Genomic DNA, 12,445 nt, shown 5'->3' with positions numbered 1-12,445 from the left:
AATCCCAGTGTGCCACGTGGGGATCACCCATGGGTCCAGCATATGCGGAAGCAAATCATGACAGCAGCCCTGGCCATATAAGGAGTTGTTGTGCACAGAGAGCGCTCACCCGTGGGGGGTGGAAGGCAGAAACCAGCGCCATCTTGTAGGCGCGGTCCTTCGCAGCTCTCCACAGAGAGAATAAGTTCTTTTCCTGAGGGAATGGCCTTGCACCTTAGTAGCTGCCTTACATGGAGCCCATCCACACTTGCATTTGAAAAGCCCTTTAAAATGTTTTCCATTAATTAATTAATTATTTTATTTTTAAGCCAATATTTCTTTTTAATAATTTTAAAATTTTTATCAAAGAAAGACTGATCAATCAAGCAGTATAAGAGTCTGGTGTGGTTTAAACAATGGTTTGGTTACGTAGAATTATAACTTTGATTTCCCTGTATAATCAGTATGGATGACACCAAAAGAAATCCAGAGACCTTTTAAAATGAGATTGCTGTGCAATCCAGCAAGATTCCCACTGTACCTTGAGGCACAGGTCTATAGACTCCAATAGGAATAATTTGGGGCCCAACTTCAGAAGTCAATGGGAATCTGGAGGAGGAATCAAGGTCCAAGCCTCTACTTTTGGTTGTTGCTTGTCAAAGGTCAGAGACACTTGTGGCAGGGGAAGAGAAAGCACCCCAAAGGCAGGCTCCATGGGAAGTTTCCCTGAATAGATAGGTCTACCACATCAGTTTTAAATCTACATTCACTTGTCTAATGGCACCCTCCTTTACAACTTGTACATGGACTGGAAGGTTTTATCGAAGAGACATAATGGCTATGTTGTCTTTGATGCACCATAACAGTTTTGGACTAAATGTCCCTTATTCCCACAATGGAAACAAACAGCCTTATTTTTTCCCTTTCCTGTGGGTTAATAACCTGAGTAACAGCTACTTAAAAGGCATATGTGGGGCCAATATCAGCACAAATCCGAGTCATCGCAAGCAGTATAACCCACTTTTGTAGGCTCTTAAAGCCTCTCTACACAATTTATTTGCATTTTCAAATTGTTGAACTATTAATGTGCTCTCTTATTTTTCACTTCTAATCCTCTCACTAGCTTGCAGTAAATGCAGAGCAAAATCTTGGAAAGATTTATCAGGGCCCTGCTGAATGGAAGCCAAATTAAGGGATTCTTCACCCTTTGAAGGAAGTTCCCTCCAGACCCTAATGGCAGCTATCTTAGTTTGCTCATATATTGGCAGTGCAATGGTCAGTTGATTGTACTAGCAAAGGCACACCCCCAAATTAGCATGCCTTTTATAATGGCTAAGTTGTGAACCCATTTTGAGCTGCCTGGTGCATTTCTAGATGCCTGGCCCAGGCAATGAAATCTCCTTTGCACAATAAATAATGTCCTGGATTCCAACATGCTTTAGCTATTCCTTTCCAATCATTGGGGCCATAATCTGTTACCTTAGCATTTCTACTAAAGTCAAAGTAAAGGGGGCAGTAGGGCCATAAGTAACAACAACTTGCTTTAATTCTTTTAAGGTTATAAAATGTACAGCTTCATGAAGACATATAATTTGTCCCAGATTATTAGGGACTTGAAATTGAGAAACAGGGTAGATATGTTGAAAACCCTTCATGAACTCCCTTGCCTGTCTGGCTTCCTTTAGTGCCAATTGTAAGGGAGATTTAAAAAAAAAATGGATCTACTTCCCTTGGGTCAAAAGTTCCAATCTGTGACTCAGCAAAGTTTCTCTGAGCTGCTATGCCCAGGATTCTAGCCTGTGGCTCCTTGAAAACCATTGAGTGTTGAGAAATGAGGTTTTTGGAGGAAAGACTTCATTGGTGGGGAAGCATCCCTTTTTTACACCCTCTCCTCTTCCATATTTGATGGATCAAGGTTAGAAGGTTCAAGTTCTATCTTTTGGGCTCCATTTCTCCCTCTTCCTTGTCCCACTTGGGCTCAGGACTTGATTTGACAGGAGAGCTGTGAGCTAAATCCTTTGTGTTTGAAAACACTTAACCACAACCCACAAAACAAAAGTAAATACAGAGATCAAGCTTGTTCCAATCAGTTCAACATATGTATAACTCTGTGATTCTTTTTTTTTTTAATTTTATTTATTTTACTTTATTTTATTTTTTTTTGGTGGAACTGGGGATTGAACTCAGGCACTTGCCCTTGCCAGGGAAGCGCTTATTCTACCAAGCTATCTTCCCAGCCCCAAACTCTGTGATTCTTAAGATTCTATTTGTCACATTTTTAAACTCAATATAACTTTTTCCTTTTGAGCTTCTCTCAAGCCTATTTCTCCCTTTAAGATGGTTCTTCCCTCTGGCCTTAATGAGCCTGTTTCCCCAAGTTTTATGCTAGTGTACCAGTACCAATGCATGCCTGTACAGAATACTATTGCTGGCTCTAACCAGTCCACTTCCCTCCCTTGTGTGTGCTCTTTGTTGTGTTCCTGCTGCCCACACTTATCTTGTACTGGGTGTCCTGATTGGGTGCCAGATGTAGGGATCCGCTGGTCTCTCAGTGTGATCCATTCTACTCAAGGAGAAACAGTGACTGGAATGAGGAAAAGATAGACAAGAAAACAAGACCTGGGTTAGGTGGTTGCTCATCTGCCTCATTGGTGAAATGATCCCTACCCTGCCAGTAACAATATGGACATTTATTTACACCTTGACAAAGTTATTTATACCTTGGCAAATGTGACACAAAGTTGCTTAGTGACTAATAGCTGACATTAACCAGTCAAGATGCTTACTTCAGGACTGAGGCAGCTTGTCTGCTTTAGGCAATGATGCCTAGTCCTGCTTACACACACTTGACCAATTTTTTAGCTTCCATGGCTCCCAACAATATACAACCATTCTTCCTTCTAGATATGCCTTACTAGCTTTACATTCACATGTATTGGCATTTTTTGGTAGGCATTCCAAGTACATGAAAATGCTTACAGGCTATAAATTCATCTCTTGATATAGCTGTCTTCTCCAATTCTTGCAGTGATCCTTAACCTATTAGTTGTATACTTTTTCCAGGGTATAGTATACATACAGGTATTCTTAAAAATGACCTAACTCTCTAAGGATTTTTTGGTCTTAACAACCTACCAATCAGACTTAAAACCATTTTTTTTGTATATTTTGTGCATCTTGTTTATAGAGCCTCGATATCTTATTCAGTACAGTACACCTTGTTTATATAGTAGTGTAATAATATAGACTTTGCTGATTTACTGTACTGTATTTTTATATTCTGTCATACATCACAAAACTGCCTGTAAGAGTTATGCAAATTAAAGCAAAGTCATCAAGTTTGAATTTCTTTTGACCATTTCTTTGTTCTGAATATTGTAAAGTGCATATCATATACAACTTCTTATGTAGTGATCAATTCATTTAAAAACTCAGTGGCAAGAACTAGAACTCAGTCTTTAAAAGAGGAATATCTTTATGCTTATATGCCTCAAAGGTTTTAACTGTTACTGAGTAAAATGATCCCATTATAATGCTTTAAAAAAAAAAACTCATATGATCCAGGAAAACAGACCATATCAACAGTACCAAAGCTCAGAATGAAGTGAATGTTAGTTTGTATTCCAGACATACAGGCCTATGTGAGACTATGAACCTTACAAAGAAGTTAAAGAGGATAATAATCCACAAAAGCTGCACACATGCATGTGTGTGCACGCGCGTGCCTCTGTGTGTGTGTGTGTGTGTGTGTGTGTGTGTGTGTTATTGTAACTAAATCCAAGGCCTTCACAATGAACTACATCCAGCCATTTTCTAAGACAGGATCCCACTAAATGGCCCAAATTGGGCTCTAATTTGCAATCCTCCTGTATCAGCCCCCCAAGTAACTGAAATTATAGGCATATGCCACACACTTAACTCAGAAGAGTCTTTATAATGATATGTGTGAGATATAAACATCTGGAATTTCTGTGTGTTACAAGTCTATTTTGTTTGCATTTCCAGTAACATGGAAAAATGACTATTTTGGGTAACATTTGAGCTTCCTTTTTAGCTTAATGTTCAAAGGACAAGAGAGGTGAAAATTAGGAACACATGTCTTTGCTGATAGTTTTGTTTTAAAATTAATACCATTAATTAATTTATTTAACAAAATCATCATAAGTATAATATAATACAGATGTAAAATCAGTTTGCTTCTGTTTTAGCCATTCATCTACAATGGTTTTATGATGTTGATGTCATGGACATTTTCTTAAGCTTTAACTTTTTAAATCCATCCAGCTAAACTTCTAATTCAGCTAAACTTCTAATCCTTTAATTCCAAATGCAATAAAATTTCATTTTTAGTTTTCATGAATAAATGCTAGATTGGAAAAAAAATTAAAAAGGATACAGTCGCTAAAAAGATCTTTTTAAGAGCTATTCTTCATTTCAACATAAGGTTAAGATTTTCAAGCATGCTCTTTGGTTTGTACATATGCCCACTGATTTACCAAAAATTAGGGCAAAATTATGAGCAATTACATTGGTGCTGAATTCTTTCTTACCAACTTGGAACATGGCTGTATAAATTCCTCAATGAGATAAAATTTTACATATTAAATTTTAAATTATTTAAGCTAATTTTCACAATTTAAAACCACCAAAATTTGTATTTCCTAACATGCCACTTACCATTTTATCCATTATATTATTTAACATTAAATATTTGAGATCGCCATTCTTTTTTTAATTCCAATTAATGCTTTTAAATAAAGAATATTAGAATCAAGATTTACTTAGATGAGACATGTAATCCAAATTTGCCCTCAAACCACTATCTGTATCATATCCTCTTCATTTTATTTCATGTGGATTCACTCTGCTTTCCAGAGTCAATTTATATACGTGTCAGTAATTCTGAGAAATCTTTAGCACTTTCTGGGTACATGCTATCTTTTTTACTACTGATAATCTTGTAACAGCATTCATTTCTTAGGAGTGGAAGGAAAGTTATGTAAACCATTATTCTTGCATGATGAAAAGATGCTGTACAAACAGCAAGATTGTTTCTCCTGTAAAATTCACTGAGGCAAAGAAATATTCTGGCATTTTCTATAAACGTACTTGATCTTGGATTGCTGACTTGGGTTATTCTCCTTTCAGATTTGTTCTTGCTGCAAGACTTCAGTCTGACTGGATGCTGATGCTGTATTTTGCACATACTCATTTGACTGTGACAGTCACCATTGGGTTGCTTCTGATTCCAAAGGTATTCTTCCAATTTTCTATTTTTATGGCAAGACAATTATTTTAAAAGAACATAAAATTGTTTGTCCTTTAAAAATCTGGCAATATAGTCACAGAAAATGTAGAAGTTTGCTTGACATTATAAAAACATTTCAAAACTCCTACCTAAGGAAACTGTCTTTGTCATTTGGAGTGGGGATTTACTCATTATTTTTATCTTAAATAATATCAAGTGCCTTAATTTATAATAAAAACAGTCATCTGTTTTAGTCCTTTTCCACATATTTTGATGTCTATAGGTTTCAGTTATGGCTTCAAAATGGCTTTGATTATAGTTATAAAATCAAGGTCATTTTAAAAAATTATTTTCTAATAATCCTTTTGTTTAACATAAACCAAGAAGTCTTGTGTTTAAAGCATTCACATGGATTTATATGAATAGAAATAATCACAATATTAGGTATAGAAGAATATTAGTACTGATAGTTTCTGATGAAGACATATCTAGACAGCTTAATGAACTAGAGAAAATGGGCCAGTATTCCAAAAACATGGACGCTAAACTCACCCATTGCCATAAACTAGCTATGTACTATAATAGGCAAAACTTGATCTCTTAAAGTTTGTTTTCCCCTCAGTGGCATAATAGCAGTAAAGTTGCTTGGAATACAAATAAATAGTATTGGGGCATGGGGAAGAGACATATTACGTGACTTGCATCATTATCAGTCTCTGTTATATAGAGAACATAAGAATAGACATCATGGGTCTTATCAGTGCCACACAGTGGAATATTAACATTGTTGAACCAAGAGGTGTGATACCTTTACTTTCACGCCAAGCTTTACCTCAACTCTCACAGGTAACCAAAATGTTGAAGTTCAGCCTGATTGAAAAGGACAAAATTTATAAACAAAAAAATGCCTATTTTATTCCTTAATTGAATTACATTAACTAACCAGAATTTTCATAGCTCAATATGTTACTACAATTTATCATAAATATTTAAATACTTTGTGTAATTGATTTATTAGATGTATGGAAACTCAAAATCTTCAATAAATTTTATTGAGTTCCAAAGATAATTTAAAACATATTCTCATATAAAAACCTTGTACACAAATGCACATAGAAACATTATTCACGATAAGCAAAAGTAAAAACAACCCAGTGATCATTAACTTACAAATTCATAATTAAATATGATGTAGACATAAAATGGGATATTATTTTCCAATAAAGATGAATGAAATACTGATAAATACTATAATTGGACAAACTTTAAAAACATTATCTCAAGTAAAAAGGCCAGAAATAAAGGCCACATAATATATAATTCCAGTTCTGTGAAATGCTCTCTAAAGGCAACTCTGTGGAGACAGAAAGTAGATTAGTGGTTTCCATGGCAGGGAAGAAGAAAATGGTAGTTAATGAATTCAAGGTTTCCATTTCAGGTAGTAAAGTAGTGGTCATGGATGAACATATACTTGTGAATATACTAAGAAACACCAACTGGTACCTGAATTATATCTCTTTAAATGTCAATTGAAATATAATTGAAGGACTTTGCTAGACATTATTGTACATCTTCAGAATATTATGAGCAGACAAAAATTTGTGGTTTTGTGGTACTTATGTTCAGAAGATAGGATAGGAAAACAAATAAGTAAGATAAATGTTTAAAATATTTTAGAGAGAGGCTTAAAGAAAAATAAAACAGTGGGAAGTAAACATCTGGTAAATAACTTTTTTATTGTTTGATTTGTTTCATGGTTCTCTTAAGCATATATTCTATCACTAGCTATATCTTGAGCCCTAGACTTTTTCTTCAGCTCATGGATGTCTCTAACATTTTTCTCAAGAAAACAAATTCCATTACTAAAAGTAACCTCCAGATATCATTGATGTTCATGGAACCAGTAGCTCTCACTAAAGTAGATGGTAGAGATAGAAAAAAGATTTATTAATTTTGTGGGTTTTGAGTCAGTTTTAATTACAAAACTTACACTATTACTTATATAGAAAATTTCTGTTTCATATACATATTCACCTGGCAAGCTCAATTCTATGATAGAAGCTGACATTAAAAAATCCTTTATCATCAAAGAATTGTTCTATTAATTTTTTTTAAAAAATTGAGCTAATGCCAAGCTGGGAGAAAAGAATCCATGTGCTGTAAGCTATTGCCTCAATTTTAATAGACTACTTGCTGGTTTTCGATTTTTTTTTTTTTTTTTTTTTTTTTTTTTTTTTTTGGCATACAGGGTTTGAACTCAGGCCTTTGTGCTTGCTAGGCAAGCACTTATTCTACTGAGCTATCTCCCCAGCCCCCATACTTCCTGGTTTTCATATTGTATAAAATGTGACTAAATTGGCTGGTGAGATAACTCAGCAGACTAAGTGCCTGCTTAGGCAAGCACAGGGACTGGGGTTCAGCTCCTATGGTACCACATGTCATGCCAGCCCTGCCCCTAGCTCATGCTGAGAGACCAGGCGTGGTGATGAACCCCTGTAATCCCAGTGCTGGGAGGCTGAAAACAAGAGGATCACTGTGAGTCTGAACTGCATGGTGAGACCCTGAACCAAATACATTTTAAAAAATGTGACTAGATTGTTTTGATTCTCCTTGTTTTCCATCATTTATCAATTCATTTCCTGACCTCTCCACTTGAAAAATAATAGAGAGGACCACACAAAACAAACATGATTCAAAAGACCACAAGAGTGCTTGCTTCTACAGCACATATATGAGAGACTATATGAAAATATGTTAAAGGGGGCAGAATATGAACAGAATGAAGATCTCAAGGAAAACTCTGTTATTACAGAGATTTTTTCCATCTTTCCATAGATACCATCCAGCTCATGTGCAGAAAAGGCCTCTGTGCTCCAGAGTGGTCCCAGGTCTTATTCAAAATCTCACTGATGACAGACTTCAGACAGAGACTGTAGTCAGATATTCTGTTCACTGAACGCCAAAACTAAAAATTTTAGGGCTATATGTAGTGGCCTGAACATCATATTCTTGTCAGTCGGATTACTTGTGCCCAAAGATGAATTACATCTTCACCAGTGTGAATTGAAAGACTCCAGACACAGGACAGGCACCATGTCTAAGGAAAAGAAAAACTCCCTCAGAAGCTTGGGGGCATAAAGCGTTACTCTTAGGGAGCATTGCTTGGGATTTTTCTGTGTGTTTTTATTTTCAAAACACAAACACAAAACAGGTGTGGTGGCCCACACCTGTAATCCCAGCACTTGAGAGGCAGAGGCAGGAAGACATTGTGATGAGAACAGTTTGGGCTACAAATTGAACTTAAGGTCAGCTTGAGCTGCATAACAATACCCTGCCTCAAAGGCCCCAAAACACAAACAAACAAAAAATAAATAAATAAAAAACAAAACACACACACACAAATACATTATGAAAGAAGAGTATCCTGTAGTGGAAATTAGCACTGGAGTCTTGGAAAAGAAACAAGAGTGAAATGTGGAGTCAAAGAGGGGAACAGTCTGAATATTGCCTCACTAGGATCTCTTGTATATATCCCAGGAAGCAAAACACAAAGACAGCACAGATCATTGGAAGGTATCTGGTGAAATGATGGTAATATGAGAATCCTTAGAAAATTATTATGCTGTGTCTTACAGTGGGTGAATATCTATGGATCATGTTAAATATCTCTTGCAGTTTTCACATTCAAGCAATAACCCACGAGATGATATTGCCACAGAGGCTTATGAGGATGAGCTGGATATGGGCCGGTCTGGATCCTACCTGAACAGCAGTATCAATTCAGCCTGGAGTGAGCACAGTTTGGATCCAGAAGACATTCGGGTAATGCCTGTGTATATGTTTTTCTAGTTCATATTAGGCCTATGCAAGAATCGATAAAGGGGTGTGTGTGTGTGTGTGTGTGTGTGTGTGTGTGTGCAAGTTTGTAAAAGAACTCATGTTTTATGAATATGCATTTAGAAAGACAATGCATATTTGTGTGTGAACTGAAGCTATCAACACTGAGTTAATCCAGTGCTGAAACATATAATGATGATACAAATTAAAGTGCAGAAGCTATTTCAGCTCTTATAATAACCTGGCACAAACTGATAACTTTGATTGATGTATTAGCAGTTAGAATGATGAACTGCTTTCACAAGGTCCATAATACAACTTTATGGCATTTTGTTAATGAAAAGTAAGATATACTTGTGAACAAAGAAGTAAAATCATCTAGAATAATCTGCATCAACATACAAGCATATAAAGAAAAAAGATGCTTTTTAGTAGTCTATGAACTAGTCCTTTAAACCTAACCCAACATCAGGTATAACATTATCAATGATTACGTGACACTTCTGACACTGCATGGCTAGGCTTCACCAACAGTCAGTATTCTCTGTATATTTTATGGTTTTGTCTCACTCTGGTCCTGAGAACTTGAAAGTTGAGTTCTAGCTCCATGAAGCAAAGGTGTGATACATGAGCTCATGTCTTGAAGTTCAAACACAGAATATCTAGAAAATAAGCACAAGGAGAACATTGGTGCAAGCACATGTTAAGAAAGCTCTAAACCATTTGTGAAGAACTTGTGCTTATTGAATTCAAATGGTATTCAGTAATATTATTGGGCTGAAACATACAGTTATTAACCTCTTTGAATTATTTTTGTCTTGGCAGGATGAGCTGAAGAAACTTTATGCCCAATTAGAAATATATAAAAGGAAGAAGATGATCACAAACAATCCCCACCTCCAGAAAAAGCGGTGCTCGAAGAAGGGCTTAGGTCGTTCTATCATGAGACGTATCACTGAGATCCCAGAGACTGTGAGCAGGCAGTGCTCCAAAGAGGACAAGGACCTTGCAGACCATAGCACAACCAAAGGCACAGCCCTCATCAGGAAGAACCCCCCAGAGTCTTCAGGAAACACTGGGAAGCCCAAGGAAGAGTCCCTGAAAAATCGAGTCTTTTCACTCAAGAAATCTCATAGCACTTATGACCATGTGAGAGATCAGACCGAAGAGTCCAGTAGCCTGCCAACAGAAAGCCAAGAGGAGGAAGCTACTGAAAATTCCACACTAGAATCCCTTTCAAGTAAAAAACTGATGCAAAAGCTTAAAGAGGACAGTGAGGCTGAGTCCACAGAGTCCGTGCCTTTGGTGTGTAAGTCAGCAAGCGCTCACAATCTGAGCTCTGACAAGAAACCTGGGCACCCACGAACATCTATGCTACAAAAGTCTCTCAGTGTCATAGCAAGTGCTAAGGAGAAGACTCTTGGATTAGCTGGGAAAACCCAAGCGTCTGGTGCAGAGGACCGTGCTAAATCCCAGAAGGCTCTGCCAAAAGATAAAGAACCTAACAGAAAGAACTCAAATTCAGACAACACAGAGACAAAAGATTCTACACCACAAAACTCCAATCATATGGAGGAGCCAAGGAAGCCTCAGAAGTCTGGGATTATGAAACAACAAAGGGTCAATCCTGCCACTGCCAACTCTGACCTGAGCCCAGGTACCACACAGAGGAAGGACAAATTTGACATTGGGGAAGTGTGCCCTTGGGAGGTGTATGACCTGACACCTGGTCCTGTGCCTTCAGAATCAAAATCTCAAAAGCATGTGTCCATTGCAGCTTCTGAAATGGAGAAAAACCCAACTTTTTCCTTAAAGGAGAAATCTCACCACAAGCCTAAGGCAGCTGAAGGATGTCAGCAGTCCAATCCGAAGGGCATAAATAAGGCTGAAGTCTGTCCGTGGGAGAACCAAGGTCAGTCCCTATTTGAAGATGAGAAGCACTTGGTTTCCACGACTCCAGTCCTCCCAGGGAGAGCCAAAGATGAGAACGGAGGTCCACATTATACAGCGAATGTGAGTACTGGGCAATATGAAGAACTACCCCCTAAAATCGTAGCATCAAAAGTAGAGCCTGAAAATCTCAACCAAATAGGAGACCAGGAAACAAAGACATTACCCTCTGTGGAAAATGTTCCTGGATCCTACAACTCTAGTAATAATTTCCAGCAACCTTTAATATCACGTGCTGAGGTATGTCCTTGGGAGTTTGAGACCCCAGCACAACCAAATGCTGAGAGAAGTGTAGCTTTACCTGCTTCTTCTGCTTTAAATGCAAGTAAGATAGCAGGGCCTCGGAAATAAGAGGCCTGGGACACTTTTAAAGAATTGTATCCCAAGGAAGAAAAAAAGAAGGAAATCCCAAATTCAAAATACAACAGGCAATCTAAAAGTAAAAAACTCCCCAAGGTATTTCATCATTCAAGGGAAGAATGACAGCGAAGAGCGGTCGAAGTCATTGGCTGAGGAGGGCCAGAAGGCACGTGAATGCTGTCACAGTGCAGAAGTCATCCTTCAGCCAAGGAAGTTATACCCTGGCAGCACTAGGAAGATTCCTGTCCTGCAAGGGAATTACCCTCAATGGGGAATTTACCCTCCATGCTTGCCTCTGATCAGTTTTTATCCATGGGACTTTGAAGATCCAAAGAAACACAAGCTAGGAGACACTGAAGACATGATGTTTTACAAAGAAGAAAAAAGGGAGAAGTCTAGATGACTGAAGTTCTGAGTCGCTGACTGAAAAGAACTTACTTTACCTATTTAACCTTGATAGCACTGCTAACTTAATGCATCCCCAAAAGTATCTTTTATATTAATGGTTGCCCTCATTTCTTATGTTTCAGTATATTGTTGTGCCTCATATCCAAGCATTCCAGGTTGTATAATTTTTGCAAATAACTTTGATATTATGTGACACAACTCATTTATGCAATCTGTAGCTACTCAATTGTTTTAACAACTTACAGAAAACCTGCTATCTATCAACCTTAGTTGGTTCTTGAAGTACAGTAAGCTTTCTCTGGCTTAGGAAGCCATCACTGTTATGATTAAAAAGAACTTTTAGTTTCAGCTGTGGTTTATATATTGTGAATTTGAATTTGACTCATTATTCCACATCATAGTTTGTTATACCATCTTAATCAGGGTTTTTATACGAGTTGAGTTTCTTGTTTTGCACTTCTTGTTAGGACGCAGAGGCTTTATTACTATTGGAGATTAAGTGGTCCTAGTTAGTCATGTGTCTCAATAAGTTAAGGACAACTTATCCATTGTTTGCTCAAAGTAAAAGATAGATCATTCCAATCATCCCTTTTAACTCTTTCAGTATTTCATACTTAGCAGCATTTCCTATGGAAGAAGCTAAGAGTGAGAAAAATATACTGT

At 37.2% G+C, this 12,445-nt stretch overlaps 1 protein-coding gene across 1 annotated transcript in view; it reads left to right on the top strand.

The window, feature by feature from the left end:
- The window catches only part of Gpr158 (G protein-coupled receptor 158), a 503,792-nt gene extending 491,717 nt beyond the window's left edge, over nucleotides 1-12,075 (top strand). Inside the window, exons 9-11 of the mRNA XM_004641901.3 lie at nucleotides 5,128-5,233; nucleotides 8,903-9,049; nucleotides 9,890-12,075. Of these exons, the coding sequence (XP_004641958.2) occupies nucleotides 5,128-5,233; nucleotides 8,903-9,049; nucleotides 9,890-11,365 (1,729 nt within the window). The 3' untranslated portion in view covers nucleotides 11,366-12,075. The remainder of the gene's footprint in view (nucleotides 1-5,127; nucleotides 5,234-8,902; nucleotides 9,050-9,889) is intronic.
- Nucleotides 12,076-12,445: the final 370 nt, after the last annotated feature.

This window comes from Octodon degus, unplaced genomic scaffold (assembly GCF_000260255.1).
Source record: "Octodon degus isolate 3935 unplaced genomic scaffold, OctDeg1.0 scaffold00145, whole genome shotgun sequence".
In the NCBI taxonomy this organism is placed as follows: Eukaryota; Metazoa; Chordata; class Mammalia; order Rodentia; family Octodontidae; genus Octodon; species Octodon degus.
Note: the sequence above shows the minus strand (reverse complement) of the source record. Positions and strands in the feature narration are given on the sequence as shown.